Source organism: Pogoniulus pusillus, chromosome 9 (genome assembly GCF_015220805.1).
Source record: "Pogoniulus pusillus isolate bPogPus1 chromosome 9, bPogPus1.pri, whole genome shotgun sequence".
In the NCBI taxonomy this organism is placed as follows: Eukaryota; Metazoa; Chordata; class Aves; order Piciformes; family Lybiidae; genus Pogoniulus; species Pogoniulus pusillus.
Genome location: NC_087272.1, coordinates 25,926,124 through 25,945,944, shown reverse-complemented (window position 1 = coordinate 25,945,944; position 19,821 = coordinate 25,926,124). Strand labels below are relative to the sequence as shown.

At 38.0% G+C, this 19,821-nt stretch overlaps 2 protein-coding genes across 11 annotated transcripts in view; one reads left to right on the top strand and one right to left on the bottom strand.

Moving 5' to 3' along the window:
- The window catches only part of DCTD (dCMP deaminase), a 228,345-nt gene that overhangs the window by 111,734 nt on the left and 96,790 nt on the right, over nt 1–19,821 (top strand). The gene's annotated exons all lie outside the window — the stretch shown is intronic.
- The window catches only part of WWC2 (WW and C2 domain containing 2), a 103,802-nt gene that overhangs the window by 53,251 nt on the left and 30,730 nt on the right, over nt 1–19,821 (bottom strand). For all 6 annotated transcript variants that reach the window (XR_010303440.1, XM_064148938.1, XM_064148934.1 and 3 more), the window contains exons 2-3: nt 13,412–13,521; nt 60–263 (exon numbers count right to left, since the gene is read on the bottom strand). Coding sequence is in view for 5 of the 6 variants with exons in the window: in XM_064148938.1 (XP_064005008.1) it covers nt 60–263; nt 13,412–13,521 (314 nt within the window). In the remaining variant the exon portion in view is untranslated. The remainder of the gene's footprint in view (nt 1–59; nt 264–13,411; nt 13,522–19,821) is intronic.

The following is a 19,821-nucleotide window of genomic DNA, read 5'->3' as shown; positions in this document are numbered from 1 at the left end:
CAGGATTCCCTACAAGGCATAGATCAAAGAAGTTACATTGTGTTCTCTATTGTACTTACAGCTTGTACGAGAGCTTGACTTTTCTTTGTAGGCATCATTCAAGCGTACATACTCATCCAGTGCAAGTGCTAGCCTCTGTTCTTTCACCTGGTACAGTTCTTTCTGAGCACTGAGAGCATCCTGGGCTACCATAAGGTAATCCTTCAACATTCTCTCTTGTTCTTGCCTCCATTGTTTCCTGGGATCTTCTATCTGTGTTGTTTCTTTATAGGAGAAAAAGAAAGGATTTAAAGAGATCTCTGCTGAAACCCAGCGACAAGTGTATTTTTTCTGTGCCAGTAATCCACAGTTACAGAAGTCTAAGCTATTGCTTGCTCTTGGTTACTACGCAGATGTGCAATGTGATTTTAAGTTTTTTCTCTGCTACAGCAGTGTGTGTAAAAATGCTATTTAAGGGATCAACTGCAAAGTTAGAAATAAAGGTATAATGGATAAACACTTATGTGGATAATTCCTACATCTTCACCTTTGAATTAATAACATCCTAAAACTCAAGAAAAAAATAATTGTGAAATTATTTGGAAATTATTGGATCAATAAAGCTTTTTCAAGTACATCTTTAAATTGAATGCATTTCTGAACAAAAATGAAGAGTAATCTTAGCAATTCTATTTTTTCAACTCTTCTCCTCCCTACTTCATTAATTTTTACAGCCATATGTTATTCATATTTTATAGCAGTTATCATTCTCCTTTCTCTCTACAAAAACAGTTTTATATTCTCCCCTGCAACTGAACTAACAGATCATTAACTCTTCAGATCTTCTCTTCTAACTCAATCCCTACCCCTGCTAGGCATCTGACATAAGATTATGGTTGACAGTGGACCACCCTCAGAGGAAATTTCACTCCATCAAAGGCAGGTGCCCAAGATATATGGGACTGAACTGCCTTTTTCAAGTGACTACTTTTTTCCACCAACTACCCAGGTAATATAAATGAGTAGGCTGGAAAAGGTCCTAAATGAATGAACAACTTCAGGTCAACTTTTTAACTCCAGCAGCCACACAGAAGGCATACTAGCATAGAAGACCACCACAGTGTAGTTGCATATAATAAGAAATTGTATGATGAGATAGATCTAACTGTACATGTTAAGATGCGTTCTTAATGTAAACATACAAAGAGGAAGGGTTAAGGCTGAATCTTCTGCCTTATCATTAATATTTAACTTAGTTCAGTAATTTTTGAAGCTGTACAATGAATATTCTTCCTTTAAAGCTGTATAAGACATAGCCAGGAAAAGTTTGACAGTTAAATTCACACAAGCATCATCTTGCATTGTCTTTTGTAAGCTACACACTCTATATCTTTATAGATTTACAAGATTAAAAGTAACATTCAGTACCAAAGTATTTAAGAGAAAAGTATTTATTTAAGATTTTTTCTGCAAAAAGGAGGAGGAAATTTTTTATTCTGGGTTATATCTCTAGCACTGAGTTCTCTGAATTGCTTTACCATGAGAACCAGTGCCAGTGGTGGTGGGTATGGAGTGGAGTGGATAACAGGCACAGGTCCTGAAATCTGTGGGGTAAAAAACGTTATTGACCTAAACTGTAACTGAAGAGTACTTTTGGGAAGAAGGTATTCTTTCAACTTCATATAAGAAAACAGATTTTGTAATAGCAGAAGCTGTTAAGTTTCTGGTCAATAACAATTTTCCATACTGATTAACAATCAGCTTTTCTAAAGTCTTTACCAGTGCAAACATCACATAAACCAAAAGACACACAAATAAAAAGCAGCAATACATAAAACTAACCCCGTAGAATCCTAACCTGGCAATGTCTATAGAACCACTATTTTAAAAAACAAATAAACACACCACTTACAAACATGAAAAGCTTTTGTATTTCTACTTGGAAAAGGTCTTTTTAAGATGTACACAGTGGATGAATCTGCAGTATAAACCATGTAAACTCAAGTGCAGTGCATAAAAGGTTAAAGCAGAGAAGCTTTATGCACAGTTGGTTTTCCAGTAACCCCAACAGAAACACTCTACAGACAGACACGGGCACACGTCTATACCTGTTTATAGTCACCTGCTCTTTTCCACAAAGACACCAGGCACACAAAGAAGCAAATCGATATCTTTTCTCTCCTAAATGGTCAACACATGTCCCTATCGGTGGCCACTTATTGCTGTTGTGCTTTAACACACCTCCACATTCACAGTTATTTACACAAGATAAGAAGTGCTGGTTTCCAGAGCTGTCCTTTTTTGTGAGGCAGGATGAGGAGCATAGAGCAGAATTCTCATGGGTCAATGACCAAATAGGATAAATGCAGTTATGTTGGTTTTTTAGAAGAATGCAGTGATGTGATTGTGTTTTAAGAGTGGAACCAGCAGCCACCAAATAATCTTACAAGATTGGAAGGTCTCATCTTCGACCATGTTGTAGGTAATTGCCTTGTAGGTTTTAAGTGAGGATTGCTCAACATGCAGCCCAAAGACCAAATGTAGCCTGCAGAGTTCTAAAATGTGGCCTACAGATGCCCTGTCCTTGTGACTGCAAGAGAAGGACAAAACTGATCAACAGCAGATTATTTTCTATTGCTGACGAATAAAACCAAATCTTTTCTTTATGCCGCTCTGAGGTACCTGTGCAAAACAATACTACAATTATATGAGCTAACAACTTTTATACTGACAGTCATAAATGAGTTAAAGGTGACCCTGCATTTTGAAAACTGCATGCTATAACTTCAGCACACCGAGGATTTGGTATTTGCCTGTGTAGGTACATTCACTGATCAAATTATTCTCACCAATTCTATTTATATTTATTTCATTCTGGAACAAGCACTCAGGAAAAAACGAAGTAGTACTGGAATGACTATCCAGAATTGTTACTCAACTTTAACCAAGCAGAGAAGGCTTCAAAGTAATTTTTGCTCTGTATCATTTTAAATATTATGACACAGAAAACCTGAAGCAGCATGTCACTTGTTTGGCAAGTTGTTCATTTTATATACATAAAAAACTTATGTGCTTGTGTAACAGCACCGTACGCTTATTCATCTATATTTTCATCATTAGGTTTACCCCACAGAGATAAAAACAAGTACTGATAGAGGCTGAGAGTTGGGGTTATTCCGTTTGGAGATGAGAAGGCTCCAAGGAGACCTTATTGTGACCTTCCAATATCTGAAGGAGGCTTACAAGAAAGCTGATGAGGGACATTTTAGGGTGTTGGGTAGTGATATAGGGAATGGATCCAAGCTAGAAGAGGGTAGATTTAGATTAGATGTTAGGAAGAAGTTCTTCACCACAAGGGTGGTGAGACACTGGAAGAGGTTGCCCAGGGAGGTGGCAGAAACTCCGTCCCTGGGATGGTTTAAAGGCTGGGCCAGACGTGGCTCTGGGCAACCTGATCTAGTGGAAGGCGTCCCTGCCCATGGTAGGGCGGTTGGAACTAGATGATCCTTGGAGTACCTTCAAACCCTGATGATTCTGTGACAATATATCTTACTCTACTGCTGCACTCCAAAAAGTATGTTCATTTGAGCACAGGTACCTTCCATGAGCTAATTACATTTTTTAATAGCAAAGTTCTTTCAAAAATAAGTATTTGTCATTCTCAGAATAAAGCCTCACAAAGACACAAATTTCTTTTCCATGGACAACAATGTTTTAAGCACCTGATGCTAGAGACAAACTTACATGTACCTGTATAGTTGCACACACGTCATTGATGTAACAGCTTCCTGAACATTTCAAACCAAGATGTGAAGCCCTTCATGCTTAAACCAAAGCATGAGATTTAAACCACAAGGAACATCCAAACATTCTCCTGCCCTTATTATTCTACAGTTAACGTAAAATATACTTGGGAGAGCTCACTGAAGTTTTAGGGCAGATAAATATTTCCACTGGTGGCTGCAACATGTCTCACAGTCTGGTCTGCAGCAGAACAGAATTGTGCAACAGACAGACTGCTAACTGGAGAGTTGGGGGAGATGTTACTTCTGCTGGTCAGGTGAGGATTAAGCATTGGTTATGAACACTAGACAGAGCTATAGGTTTTATCTGTTCTAGAAAATGGTAGCTGGATTTCAGTCATCAGCAGTGGAGAATAAACAAACCATCTGCCTGGATACAACCGCTCAAACACTTTCTGCATCTCCAGATAGCTGAAATTCAAGAGTTCAGCCACTTCAACCACAGAAAATGAACACACACAGCCACTGTTTTTTGTGGCATAAGCTAAGGTATTAACTAAAGTAACCTCCTTAAAGTGGACCTTTAAAAATTACAAAAGTTGTACATCAGGCTCTCTCAAAAGCACTGCTTAGATTAAAAAAAAAACCAATCTAAATATTTGTCAAATTCCTCTGTCCAATCACAATGCAAAATAATAATTACAACAAAATTATGAGGAGGTGGTGTGCCTTATATTCAGCAATTTATTTCCTCCTGTATTTAGAGATCTGAATGACTACCCAACATTTTGGGGAGGGAGAGGGGGGAGTTCTGAGAGACAAAACACACTTGTGGTCTCAGCCAGCAGAACCATACAAGCACAGGATGGCACACTCCACCCAAGGACATTCCTCTGCACTGAAATTATCACAGTCCTGCAACACACCAGAGGAAGCTGTGCTGGCTTTAATCATGCAGCTATTCATTAAATGCATTACTCCCGTCTCACTTCCAGGCAGGTTTGATAGACTTAAACTCAGCTAAGAATTTGGCCCAAAAATTAATTGAAAATCAAAATGCCAGGACAGACTTTATGCAAGTTTTTCTTTATTCCTTTGGCTAGAACTTGCTTCAGGGGCACCAATGTTATGCATAGTCTGTGTAATTATATAGCAGATAAATACTATGACATAGAGTATAGGGTATAGTCAGGTATGCCATTCTTTTTTTTAGCTGAAGCTCTGCCAAGTTTTTACAGAAGGAAACTATTACCTTATCAGCAGTAGATTGTATTTCCCTAAAATACATTACATTGAAATCCCACTGGAAATTCCCAAAGGGAAGAGAATGGCTCCCTGACACCCTACTGCTAGACATGAGAGAATTGGACATTTCACTACAGATTAACAATATGTGGAAGCAATAGTCTTCCAACATCTCCTCTTGCCAAACAAAACAATCACATCGGTTGGCTCTAGAATGACTCACACAAAAGCTGTCTTCAGTCAGACACTACATTTAGGCAACGCAGAGAACAAGTACTCTCAAGGTGTCCCATTAAAAAAAATGCCAGACATGTCAGATTGCTACTTGCAAAAGACATACAAGCAAGAGAAGACAAAATCATGACATTATTCTTTGCATCTTGGAGAGAGAACTCTCACCTGTTTAACACTTGTCTGTGTTATTCCAGCTTGTAAACACAGCAGAATCATCTCGGCATAGAGACTACTCCAAGGCAGAGGTAAGCTGCATGCCACAGATGAAGATGTTGTAGTATTTTTTATCCTCCTTTTTCACAGTGAGGGCTTCTTCCATGTCACATCAGCCCAAGTTCCCCAACATTATATACTTATGTGTTCTCTTTTACAGTCTTTGGTGCTCAGTCAACCCAATACAAAGGCTATCAACATATTAAACCCACACAAACACTCACTGGCTCCAAAAGATAACGGGAAAGCATGTTAGGTGGCAGGTTAGGTGACTTGTACCATGTTAGCAAAGATTCAGTAAGCCAGGGGAAAAATTAAAAAAAAAAAAAACCACCACACAGCTGGGGACATAAGGAGACATCTTTTTTGTGGCACCAGCAAGCCTACTCGTGGATCTCGCCATCCATTAGAATATTAAATAAGGGTCTACTCTGCACCTTCTCCCTCATGTACTAACCACAGGAAGGTTTCTGGATATGTAAACCTGAGGTACAAAATGAAAAGAGGTAGTTCTGACCAATGCAGATGCATGCCACAGGTAGAGCTGTGCTCTGGGCTACACCATGTAGCCGCAAGTCAACTAGGTACTCTGTGTCAGAGTGGCAATGTCTGTCTGAATCAGTAAGTGATGAAAAGGTGACTCTATTACACACCTCTGGTTATCTTGCAAACTAATTGCAGGACTACTATTTCCAACCAATAGAATCTCACCTTCGAGGGAGTACCACAGGCCTTAAAACCCCAAACCCAATAGCTGAGTACATTCAGGATCCCTCATCAACAGTGCTTCTCTCGAACCTCAGTGGCTAAGGAAATTTCACAGGCTACATCCAGAATGGGTTGGGTTTTTTTGAACACACACCCAAAGCCTTTGCTATGTAGGATTGCATCCTGCTCCAGAGAGGTGGTTTGAGATGGGGGGATATGCAGAAAGCAGCCTCAGTCATGCTGAAGACAAGCTTCTTGAAAAGGTCTGCAAGCCAAGCTGAGGCCAATTGCAGCAAAGTAGAATCCAGATTTCAATGGTATCTCACAAAAAAAGTCTCAAGAGGGCACAAAGTCAATGACAACTCTTTGACTTGTAATATTACAAGGATAAAAAGTGGTGTTTGATAGCAATCATCATAGGATAATGCCAGTTAGCTTAGTGGTGGGTGGTGAAAGCAACCCTATCAACAACATTACGCAATCACTATGGGTATGTTTACTCTACAAGTATATCCCATGTTTGCTTGATAAATAAACTGCCTTTCAGATCTCCGCATTTTTGCCTGCAATCAGACAAAAAAAAACCACTTACAATAAAGAAAGAAGTACAAATACTACTCCATTGCACTTCAAGTGGCATAACAAGTATTGCAGGCAACTGAGACGTACGTCTCAACACACTAAAAAGGCACTGAGGAAATGCACTAGCATTGGTTTCAGGGAGAATAACAAAGTGGTACTAGATTGGCTTGAAAGTTCTTTTCTTCCCCCCCTTATCCTTTTTCCTTCTGCTTTTTAATATACTAATCATTCAAACTCAAACAAGAAAAACAATTAGTATTCAAAAATTTGAGGAAGACTTCTCAAACAAGTATTGTGCCATTTCACGGTGACATATTTGTTGCATAGGTATGTAAAATAAAGAATAGCATATCAGAGAGAGCTGTTTCAGTAAGACCATGCAAGCCAGTGAGATGGCATGTAGAGTGTCTTAAAAATTATTTAAAATATTGCTGGGTACTTGAATAAAATCACATTCTAGCATACAATAATGTGGAATATGGGACATGAAGGAAAAACAGGTTATTGACAGTATGCTCTCCACTGAGCTCCCTACAGTTTGCTTCCTGCCATAGAATTTGCACACAAAAAATGTCTCTCTTCCAGACACCTCCTTAACGCTTCCATGAATTAATCCTGAACTTGAGTTTGAATAAAAAGATAAAATGAGAATGTGTTCCATCTATGCTGTGCAAGCATGGGCAGATTTCCAGTAAATATTTATTCAGATATTTTTATGAAGAAATACTGAACATATCCTCATGGCACATTAGTTTTCTTTAGACATCAGGTAGCAGAAACCCTGAACATTTTGCTTTACATTATCCATTAAGTAGGTAATGCTCTGCTGTTATGGCTATCATAACTAAGACATAAGAAAAGCATGATCTTTAAATAAAAGACAGAAGACTAATCCAGAGTCTTCATTGCTTGAGCCTTCCTTCTGTAGCCAACATGTACCAGATGAATCCCTTCCTACAGCCATGGGGCAGACAAGATAGCCAAAAGTAAGATTCAATGCAAGATATACTGCACATAGATTTTTACCATGTGTGTTCGTTGACAGAGAGGAGTCTTCACAATTGTTTAACAAATGCTTGTATGTCACCACTTGCTTAGAAGATGGTGATGAGTCATGGGAACACAGAGTACACATACATGATCATGATACACCATTTGTATACTTTCAAGCTAATGGCAATTGCAGACTTGTAGTAGGATTTTCAGATTTCTTCCTTGTCTGAAAACACCATCTGGCATCCTTTCATAGATGCAGATGTAGTCAAGTCCCAGGCTGGGGCAGGGAAGAGCCAGTCTATCTCCCAAAAAATCCCTGTGTTAAATCAGTTGCACAAGTGTAAACTGTCATGGAAGTGTATGATTACAATTACAAACAGAATACCTGTAGTTAAAATACTATGTTAAGTGTCAAACAGTAAATAGCTAAGCTTCAAAATTTTATGGAGAGAAATAAAAGGAGGAAACAAGAAACCCTCAATGAATTCTATTCCTAAGCTAAGCAGAGACAAATTCCTCTACTTTAATGCTTCCTGGTGTTTTAGCATCATTCTGATTCAATTTTTCTCCTCTTTGTGGATGAAACAGTGGTAGAAAGCTGTCGCTGAGAAAAGTACATTCATTCCTTCAAAGAGAACATCTGAAACTAAGTTGGGAGGTGCTGCAGAAGCAGAGGAGGCAGACATCCAACTCTATTTTGAAGAAAAGTGCTGGGGGCTGAGGGCAAGGCAAAAAATCATCATATTGAGGTAAAGAATGACAAAAAGAAAGGTGCTGTGATCGTCTGAAATACTACTAGACTAGAACTAGCTACTCCTTCCCATCCTTACCTTTTTAATACAGTTTCTTTCTTCTACCTTTGCCATTAAACATTACTAACAGCAGAGTATGCATTTTATAGGTTAAATAGATCAGTGCAATTAAGAAATAACCACCTGATTGGATATTCCTGAGCCAAACTTGAATGAAAGCAAATGTGCTAAGTTGTTTAGGAATACGTAGGATACTGACATCAGGATACTGACATCAGTGCAGAACTTGTCCCAGTCCAGGAGTCCCTCAGATTAGTCATGTCAAGCCAGAACTAGAAGTTTCCCTTCCTTGCCCTCATTACCTGCACAGCTGTTCATCTGCATGCATCCCATGCAATGATCCAGATCAGAAAACCTGAGCAGCTGGGGGAAGGAAGAGGATGTGGGGAATGACAGCTCACACACTTCAGGAAGCAGAGTGTTTCCGTGTTGTCCATGTTTACTAGACATCCTCATGCTGACACAATAAGGGGACAGGAATCAAGGCAAGCAACAACTGCTACTTCAGCAGCTGCCACCACCGAAGAAGTGCACCTGGAAATCAGTTTCAGAGTCAAAACTGGTTTTTGGAAGGCTTGCTCAGACCATGGAACAGATGAAAGTTCAAGAGTGTAATTTCAAAATGCCTTTAACCTATGCTACCATGAAAAGCAGCTGTCCCACCTGACTGCTGTCTCATATGCCCAGGTCACTTGCTCCCCCTTACTTGCATAAATAAGGAAGTCTAAAGCAAAACAAATAGCAACTTTTTTTTCCATACTAGATTGCCTACAACTTGAACCAGCTCCCTGATCTGATTCACTGCCTGGCCATTCATGCCAGCATAAGTAAAAACAGTGCAGGGATGGAATGAAAGGCCAGAGGTAGCAACAGAGCAGGACCAGTTCTTTCAGAGATTATATCATCTTAAAAGTGTTTGCAAATCCAAGCTCTAAAATTAGTAATGCTTGCATGTCAGCCACTTCATGTTTGATGTTAAAAACCCAGCAGAAGAATTGGAAATACTTGAAAGTGACATATTTGCCTGTAGACATATGAATAATAAGTTTGTGTTATCTTTGGTACTGCCTTGAATTCCTACTTGTGTCATTTAACAAAATTAGAAAATGTTAGTACATTATCTTAAGTGGATGAACATACCAGTACACATGTGCAGAATAATTAAAAGACTGAACAGCATAAGCTATAAAATCTTCAGGCTCTCAAAAACCACTGAAAGCAGGATCCTGCACAAAAAAGAATCCCTCAGTCCCTAGCTACCAAATAATATCACTTCAGTCATCTCTCTAACAAAGGGTGCTACTGAACCACAGGGTAAGCATTTAGGTTCTTATAGTATTAGCTATGCCCACATCATATGCACATTCTGCCTTGCCAGATGGCCTGTAATCTGGTCTCCCTTGAAGCTGAAAGCATCACATTAAAACTCCTAATTGGGGTAATAAATTCATAAAGTAATGACCTCACTCAGTGTTTCTCTAAGTGGGTTACATCATCCAAAATAATCATGAGAAAGGTCTAAGGCAATGAAGAGCTAGAAAAACAAACATGCTTCTTTATCATCAAACATTTTATATAATTTTGTATATTTTAATGTTTTTTTCAAATGCAAGTTTACACTTAAAGATACTGATACTAAAAAAATATTCACCAGGTTTGAGTGAGCGTTCTGCAGTTGCAGATTGCTCAGAGTCAACTATTACCCCTCTATGAGGGCAAACTGTTTCCTCTGGCAGGTAAAGGAAGCAGGCTTTTCTCAGGTTTGTAAGACAGAAGGGTAGGTAAAGGACAAAGATTTACATTTTATGGGTATACCATATATATAATATATACAATTTATTAGATAAAAATATAACTTGATTTAAACAATTTTTGGAAAATTGACATTCTTGCAATTTATTAGCATTTTTAGAACTTTCCAAAGTCCACCCTAGCACTGTTTCCTTGAAATCAGTGGGAGTTTTGCCAATATTCACCCTTCCAGGGCAGTAGAACAAGTCTCGCACTGAACACTAATGGAAATTCTCTCCGTTTTCAACCTTGAGTTTTTAACAGAAAAGGAGGGAAGAACCATTAGTAAGACCTTCAGAGTTTACAGTCTATTGTGCTAAGGTCGAGCTCATAGCTTATTGAGGAATTTATCATCAAGTTTGGCTAGTTTTGCTGCATGGCTCTAAAGTCCTGTGGACAACCTGAAACTTCACAGCTGTACCAAATATAGCTTTGTACACAGGTAGACAGTAGGAAGAATACTAGAAAAAGAAATTAAACCCAGGACTGATAACAGAGAAAGTGTTCAGAGTAATTATAGAATGTAAGAGTATCTCTCCTCATTTTGCTGAAATAAATCCAGCCAGGAGGCAATGAACATGAAATCTCACATCCCCCTACCTAACACATGGGAGCAGATTTCTTCTCAAGGTGCTATCTCTCAAGCTGCTATTTACAGGCCCTGAAATTCCACTTTATATCTAACCCATTTATCAGACATCTATCCATTTGGTCCTTCTCCTAGCAGTAAGCAGTTTTTCTCTTGCACTGGGTTTCTTTGTCCAGTACAAGAGAGAATTAACAAAATTATAATTGAAAGAGGTGAAATAGTGAAGTAGTCATCCTTGTTCTAACATAAACACATTCCTGGCAGAGAATTTCAACAGTTCAAATACAAAAAGCATATTCAAGATATCTGAATCATTACACTGATAATAAAACAGTAAGCAAGGGCTAAAACTACTTTTCCCCCCTTATTGCTAGAGATTTCAATAACACTAAAACAACACATATATCCGCATCAGGTGAAGTAGAAGTTATAATCTCCACATTTGGCATCCTAGAAAAATTACCTACTTTTAAGAATCTTAGGCAGTTTACCTCCTAGCAACTCAAGAATACTATCATTGAAACACTGTGCAAAATACAAGGCAAAACACTACAACGTGCCACTTTCCCAAATAAAAACTTTCACTGAAGTTGTTACAAAGCAGCATAGTAATGTAACAGGAACCAAATGTACTCCTGAACAATGGAAACCAGTTTAAGTATATCAAAGTCCAAAGTAGACCATTTTGTCATCCATCATACACATTAACATAATGGAAAGAAACCAAGCTATTCATACTCATCTGTCCAGCCACAGAAAAAAACATGTATGTACAGATGGATATAGAGAGATCTTCTCTATTAAGCACAAACATTAGTTTTTTGCAATACAGCAACAAAACCACCAAACCAAACCCAAATCTTAATCTTTCTGAAACAAACAAACCAAAAAATTAAAATAAAAAAAAATGACAAAGCTACAAGACTGAGATTTTTAGAACTGTTTAAAAGTTTTGAGCGCTCATGAAATAAAAAAGGATGATTATCAGAACACTTTTAGAACACCCAGAAATGCAGGTTGCCTTTCAAATTTTATAGGTTAAAGTTTTATAGTTTTGGTCCAAGTAGAAGTTCAAGAGCAGTTTCATTTAGTATTCAGAAGCAAAATCTTTTCTTTCCTGACCTTTTGAATTCAGTGAAGCACACCTCCCTTCTACTAAAGTTCAGAAACATTTAGAGCCACATGTTAAGATCAGAGGACTCTCACTGTTAGTTCAGTAATGTAGGTCTATAAAAGTCCCAATGAAGTTACTGGGTGGGATTCAGTCCAAGATTGATGTCCATTGCAGGTGCTCAATAAGCACAGAAGATAGTGTTGCACGCTAGTTATCAGAGTTCCAGCCCAAAGGAGCTTAAATCAGCTGATCTCCAAAGCAGACACTAAACCAGTTACATCACACTTTACATTACATGGACTACTGACTAGACAGATATAAAGCAGCTTGGACATCTCAGGTTTGATTCACTTGCTCACACATTTGAGATGCCATGGGTAACAAGACTTGTCTCCATCTCTTGTTCCAAAAGGCCACTTCTGGAACATGCTCTATCTATGGACTTTGTGCAGTTGTCTCTGCTAACCTAAAGTATCCAAAATGGCCATTGACACTTTATTGTTCACATCAGTACACAGCACTGCTAGCACAGATGTAAGCACTTATATTCAGGTATTGGTCTCAAAAAGAATCTGTTCTATTATATTACTAAAGAATTTCTGAGAAAATAGAAAAAGGCTTCAACTATTACGGAGTAATAAACACATGAAAAGAAAATCAAAACACTTGGAGGAATACATTAATTTCAGTAAGTCTAGCAAGCATTGTATTTCAATTTTTCCTCTACTTTTGTATGATTTAGATATAATAATTAACACTTAAAAATATATGTAGAAATAGATGTAGTAATTTTGTACCAGCAAGTTGTCTTTAAGTCATTAATGTTATACTGAAGGACAAATTTTCCCCAGCATTTTGATTCTGTTCTCTTTCTTATTGCTACAAACCACAACATTACTCACAGCCTGAAATGTATTCTTAAACTATAGTACATCTGCCATACCTCATATACAAGTTACAAGAACTCCCTCACTCTCCATACTACCTTATCTACAATAGTTCCTTTCAGCAGCAGCCTGAAGGCAGCTTTTGTTACTTGTACCAGACTATCTCTGCCAGTGTGCATTACTGAATGTTTAACAGCCACCAAACACCATACACTTCAGACACCAACATATGTAAACCACCTTTATTTACTACACACTACATGGTTTTCTTCCACAGGAAAAAAATGAAGACTCATATGAATAATTTTGAGCTAACTATACAATACATCTGCAATCACCTTCAGCAAAACCATGCAGACAAATGGGATAATTTGTCTCCTGGAAATCAGAAGTTGTGTATTTCAAATATACTTCTCTGATAAGAACCCTTTCCCTACTCCAAAGGGAAGTCCCTTTCCCAGGGAAGTCTGCTCAAGATAAGCCTTCTTATATAATCAATATGGGAAACTGATACTTACGGTTGATGTGATCAATATAGTATACACCAATCTGAGGATCATAGGCAGCTTCCCATCCCCATGGCAGCTCATCCCCAACACAATCCGCAAATGACAAGGGCTTTGTTAACCTAAAACGATAAAAAAATAGTTAATAATACAGCTTTTCTCTCTAACATACATGTGTTTGCTATTCATACAAACTTCTATTATCACAGCAGCTAAAAAAAGAGTAAAAAAAGATAGCATGGAGAAAGGACAGCAAGCAGTTTTATCCTTCTAAAAGTTCAGGCTCCTGATATCCTCTATTTCATCACTCTGACTTACAAAAACATAATATCAATTATTGTAAACTTTTTTCAGTATGAGCACTCATGAGAAATTCACTGCAATGTCTTTCACATTTGACAGTTGAACAACAAACAACAGCTTGTAAAATAGTGTTGGTTTTCTTTTATTTAAAAATCTATACTCCAATTAGTCCCCAGAAGAACCAGACCCTTAAACCTTTGAGTTTGTGATGAGAGCACAAGATTTCAGGGTTCTCTCCACAAATGTCCACAGACAGGAAATTCAGAAAAGAGCATACAACCATCTAAGACACAGTTAGCAGCATTTACCTATCCAGATACTTGAATAAAACAAGCAGCAGTGTGGAGAAGGAGTGCACAAAATAGACATTTTACAAGTAATATTTAATGGGCCTTCAGATGTTCACATGGTGCATCTTTGGGAAGAAGTTTCTCATTATAATAGTGTGCCCATTTGTTACAAGAAATAGATTGATAACAATAATATTGAGCAAAGCTTTGTATCATCCTATTTTCACCATTTCTTTAACTGAGCTGTGGATTTATTAACAACAAACTGAATGCCATGCCTGATATACTGATATATTTAATAGGAAGAGTTAAGGCCTTATTGTGAGCATAGTGACAGTAAGATTAAGACATATCCAGAGGTTAAAAAATAACAGAGTAAGATTATCCAGAGAAATTTATAGGATATAAGAGCATTGCCTCTTTTGCTCATCACTGCTGAAGTTCTATCACCTCAGACTGTCACCTCATCATTACAATTCTATACAAATAAAAACCTAACAACCTAATTCACATACACTTCTTTGTGTTTTGGTACTTTTTCTTCACTTACAGATTCTGACCAAAAATAACTGGTTTACTGCTGGTTTTGTGAGGACTGAAAGAGAAAAGAACAGAACATTTAACTTTCTACAAAATTAATGAGCTTTGCTTGCAGAAAACCCTACATGGAAAGTACTTCACAGACCTATTGAATTATTTTCTTCTTACAATTGAGAAAATACACATTTCAGCACAGGTTTGATTTAGAAATTACTGTCCCACAAATATATTATTACTATTGATGATTTATGGATCTGACCTATCAATTCTTTATGTAAGGCAACACTGTAATATCTGCAGCCCTAGTTTGGAGGAATAAAAAAACCCATCTCTTACAGGCCAAAAAATAATCTCAGCAATGCAGATTTTTTTTTTTAATCATAAGCATGAATCACCTTTCTTGTATTTCTCCAACATTTACCAAATAATCCTACGATTGTTACTAATGGTTGAGGTCCCGAACAAATTCACAAATAAGGCAAGCTTGCAGACTTATTGCCACTTGAAAACTGCTGTGCACTAAACAAGCCAGAAATCATTATAAAATTCACGTGAGATTAATAGTATGTGGAATTACATCAGGATAGTAAGCAGCACAAGTGAGTAAAATATCTGTTTAATGGGAGAGATTTCCCATGAGAGTCACAGAACTGTTCTCATTCAAGCTTTTTATCTCCTCAGCAAGTCCTTTTTCTTACATGGGCACGTCCTATCCTCCACATTACAATGCAGGACAAGACAGCCCACTGAAGCTGACTTGGTTAAACTCCTCCCCAAGTCTCCAGAAAGACCAGGCCTATAGTAAGCCAAGCCATTGTACTCTCTCCCACTGCTGATATTTTACAATCCAGATAAGGCATTGCTCTGAGTGAGGCTGTTATAAGGAGGAGCTCTCCAGAAATCTCAACTCAGACCTGCCACTCTGCTTCTCACCTGCCTCCTTTTCTGAAGGCACCAGGAGCTGTGCTGCTGTGGCCAGGATGCCTGCTACCCAGCAAAACGAGCTGACAGCTGCTGCACAAAACTTCACCTTTCCAGCACTGCCATATCACCTACACCAGCCCAAATGCTACCTATTAATAATAACTATCAGCAGCACTTCAAAGATGACTGTTTTGGGTTATTTTATAATAGTAACAGCTGTGAAAGACATAGTCCTTAGGAAAACAGGAGAAACTTTTTAAAGCTAGTATAACACAAACAATTGCAGCTTCGACCACACTGTCCACAACACGCAATGGACTGAACACAGGGTACCCATGTCAGGGAGTTCCCAGGTCATTACTGTTCAGAGGAAGCATCAATCACATAAAAGGAACAGCCTTTTGGCAAGCTTGGTTAGTTATGTGAACCTGTGCCAACTAACAAGGGCACATTCTGCTTTGACAAAAGTTCTGCTTCAAGTTAGATTACAGATGTGGGTTTTCACAAACCATTTCAAATAGAATAATAGTTTAGTGTCATCCACAGTCTTAACAGTATTAACTCAAAACACAAGTCTTATTTTGCACATCAAATAGATTCAATTAGAAAAAATATTATAAAAATCATACAGCAGAGAAGGAATAAAAAACTCCTATAAACATAGCTAGATGGTCTCTAATAAATTAATTTTTAGCTCCGCATAAACATTCAATCCTTTCACAGATACACACTACAGGAACAACTTAAACCACCTCTATGGGAAGGATTTAAACCTAGCACTATCCTGGCTTTTCAAATGGATGCCACACCACTTTTAATTAAATGCTGTCTTACTACTGTTACAGTGCGTTCTGCAGGTTAGAGTGCAGATCATTCTGGCACATGTATGTTCTGTCCAGGTGTTAGCACCCGTCAAGAATCAGACACTGTGAGAATGAATAGCAGCCATTCTGTCATTCCAGACACTCCATAAATCAAAGCAACACTAAAAAATTGTGGAAAAACACTTCACTGACCCATTCTAGACCTTCAGCAAGAAAAGAGGGAGGCAGAGGCTCCCAAATACAGGCAATAGTGGACAAATTACTTTATGAATTCTGGTCTGCCTGATCACACTTGGACATCTCAGCCTTAAGATCTAGATTATGTCCCAAGAAGATTTTTAAAACATGAAAACTAGATTATAATTACTGAAGTGCTACATTCCCCATGACTCTTTTTTTCTGCTGTTGCAGAGTATTTCAACGGTACAAGATTTTTGACCCAGAATTATACTATTAAGCAGCAATCAGTGTAATAATGTGATGTCCAACTGCTTAATTCCCTCATGCCTGCCTGAACATAAAAAATATTTACTTTTAAAAAATGAAGGATATCAGTGTGAGATGGAGATAAGTAAAACACAAGAGAAAATTTGTAAGTCAAGAGCTGAAAGCAAAGAGGTATATGATGCAACTGGAAAGGAGCAAGGACTGAAGAAACCTTTGTGAAGATCATTATCTGGGACATAATAACCTGTGACAGAAAGACTGCCACTACATTTATTAACCGTGACCCAAGAAAAATGAGGTTTATTGCAACATAATAGAAGATTAAGTGCTGTGTCTCAGGAAGTTGACACTCTAAGGTAGTTCGTAATACTTCTTCAGTTTGTAGTCATCAATTCACATGTTTTTAAATCCACATTTTCTTCAAAGTTTTCAAAATATAAGGTTTTCTAAGATCTTAAAATGTAGATTCTAAAATGATATATACATGCAATAGCAACTGTTCATGATAACATTCAAAGCCATGCTTACAAGTCTGTATATGCATCTAAAGTTCATAGAGAGGCTGATGATACTGTAAAAGGGAACCATAACTACAGACTCATGTATTGTCAGTGCAGTATTTTTTCATTTGGACAACTTTCTTGAGTGGTGTACTTCCTAGACCACAAAGATAACTGTATGGGGTCTGGCTGTGACAGAGTTAATTTTCCTTATAGTGGCCTTCCTGATGCAGTGCACTGCAACGGTAGCTAGAAGGGTGCTGGTAACACATGGGCATTCTGGTTACTGCCAAACGTTGCTTGCATAGCATCAAGGCTGTCACTGCCCAATCAGTGGGCAGGATCTTGGGAGAGGACACAACCAAGACAGTTGATCCTAACTGACTGAAGGCACATTCTGGATCATGTAACATCGGCTCAGCAATAAAAGCTCAGAGAGACATTAGTTATCAGGGAATCAGTCTTCTGAAGCAACCGCTATGCATACTGAAGTCCTGTTTTCTGGGAAGTGGCTGGATGTCACCTTCCAGTGGGAAGTAGATAAAAAATCCTTCATCTTCCATTGCTTCATTAAACTGTCTTTATCTTGACCCACAAGGTTTTTTCCATTCTATCCTCGGCCCTCACAGAGGAGGGAAGTGACAAGAGTGGCTTGGTGGGCATCTGTCATCCAGCTAAGTCAACCCACCAAAAATATGTAAAAGTTTTCTTCATAAGGTCAGGGTTCATGAAAAAAAAATAGAAAATTACTACATATGCGAATGAATGCTATCCTTCAGTCAGTATTTCACACTTTTGTGATTGGAGACTATCAATGTGCATGTTTTCACAAATGTGTAGAGCATATGCGTGTGTATATATACATATATACATCCTCCACCTCATCTTTAATATGTTTATGCAAGAATAATACTGCATTCTACTGCATTCCTTTTCTGCCTTGTGCTTTTCTCCAAAATCTGTTCAGGAGTAAACCAACTGTAACACTGACCCACAGGTTATCCATATTATGATTGGGACTCTACTTTCTGAATAAGAAACTCTGGACTTTGGTCTTTGCTCTCTTCTAAACTCAGCTGATACCAGCATCGCTGACCTTCTTAGCATACTTCATTTTATTTACATCCTGAGCAAGTACAGCTTGACATGTTTTGCTCACAGAGAACTCTTTGCATCAACTTTGTAAGATTAATTTTTGATGATTTATAAGATATATGGTGGAGGGCATGGTGAAAAAAGAAAGGATACAGTAGGCAGACCTCAATAAATGGGGCATAGAGACGGAAGAGGAAAAAGCAACTAAACTAAGCTACAAAACCCCCACATAAATCTGAGACTTCTTTTCCTCAATCAGAAAGGAAGAAACTGGAGGTTGGTGAGAAGTACATAAACACCTGAGAATTATGAATAGGTTCACCTTCCTCTTTTTGAAAATTACCTTCGCTGCTGTGTGGTCCTTAACCTACAGTCAAGACTTGGAGTTCTGAATTCAATTATAACTAGGGTCAATGCTGAACTTCCATAAGCAACTTCAACATACACTTGAAAACTCTCTTCAAGTCCCAGTTATCCTCTACCCAAAACGACCTCCTGTTCTTTGCCATGTAGCAAGATCTTGTGCAGCACTTGCATGAAGTACTGTACCAATTAAATTTCACATCCATTCATTCACATGTACAATTATGTACATTACACATTGTTTATTTTCTCTCACGAAGATAGCTCTCTTTCTGAACAGAAACTATTCCGAAAAATATACTACTTTTCCACCTGCTAGAAATGGAGAAGACAAAACTTAAGTTATCATTTAGATGTGCAGGACAGAGACTCTATTAAAACGTAACAGAATAAACCCAGTGATGGAAGGACCACGAGCCAGATGTCAGGTAAGTGTGCACACTGTTACAGAAGAGCGATGACTTTACAGTAATACAGTACAACAGTAATGCAAGATGTTTCCTTTGAGTGCTTCTACACAAATATTTTTAGCTAGTACAATGATAGAGTAAGAACATATGATCAGCATCAGCTGATTTATTACTTTGCTAAAGGGTCACTGCAAGTAATTATTATTTTGATTCAGTAGCAAAAATTAAAATTTTAATCAACTGATCAAGGAAAAGAAGATGCAAATACAAGAAAAGTGTTATCAATTCTTCACTAGAACTCATATTTACTGTGACATTCAAGGATCTATAAATATGTCTTCTAATCCCCCCTCAAATATCTATCCAAACATGGATTTTACTCCACGCACTCAAAATGGATTTCTTCTATAAAGCTCAGTGATACAATTAGTCTCATTTTCTTTGAAAGTTAGTTTTCTACCCTGAATTACTTGTTTAGATTCCCCAGAGGATGATAGAGCACATTTATTTAGACTGGAGATGTATTACACTGACAGTTTCCTTCTTTTTTCTAGTGACTACAGAAGAGGCCTGAAAGCAAGGCTCCCTAGCCTATATAACCTAACTAAATTTCAGGGAGGTGAATACCATACCAGGCAGCAGAGCACACACAGAATGGTGAAAGAGACCAAGCTGTATCTCCATGTTGCAGGTCAAAGAGAGGCATTGCTGCTGAGGTCAGTATCC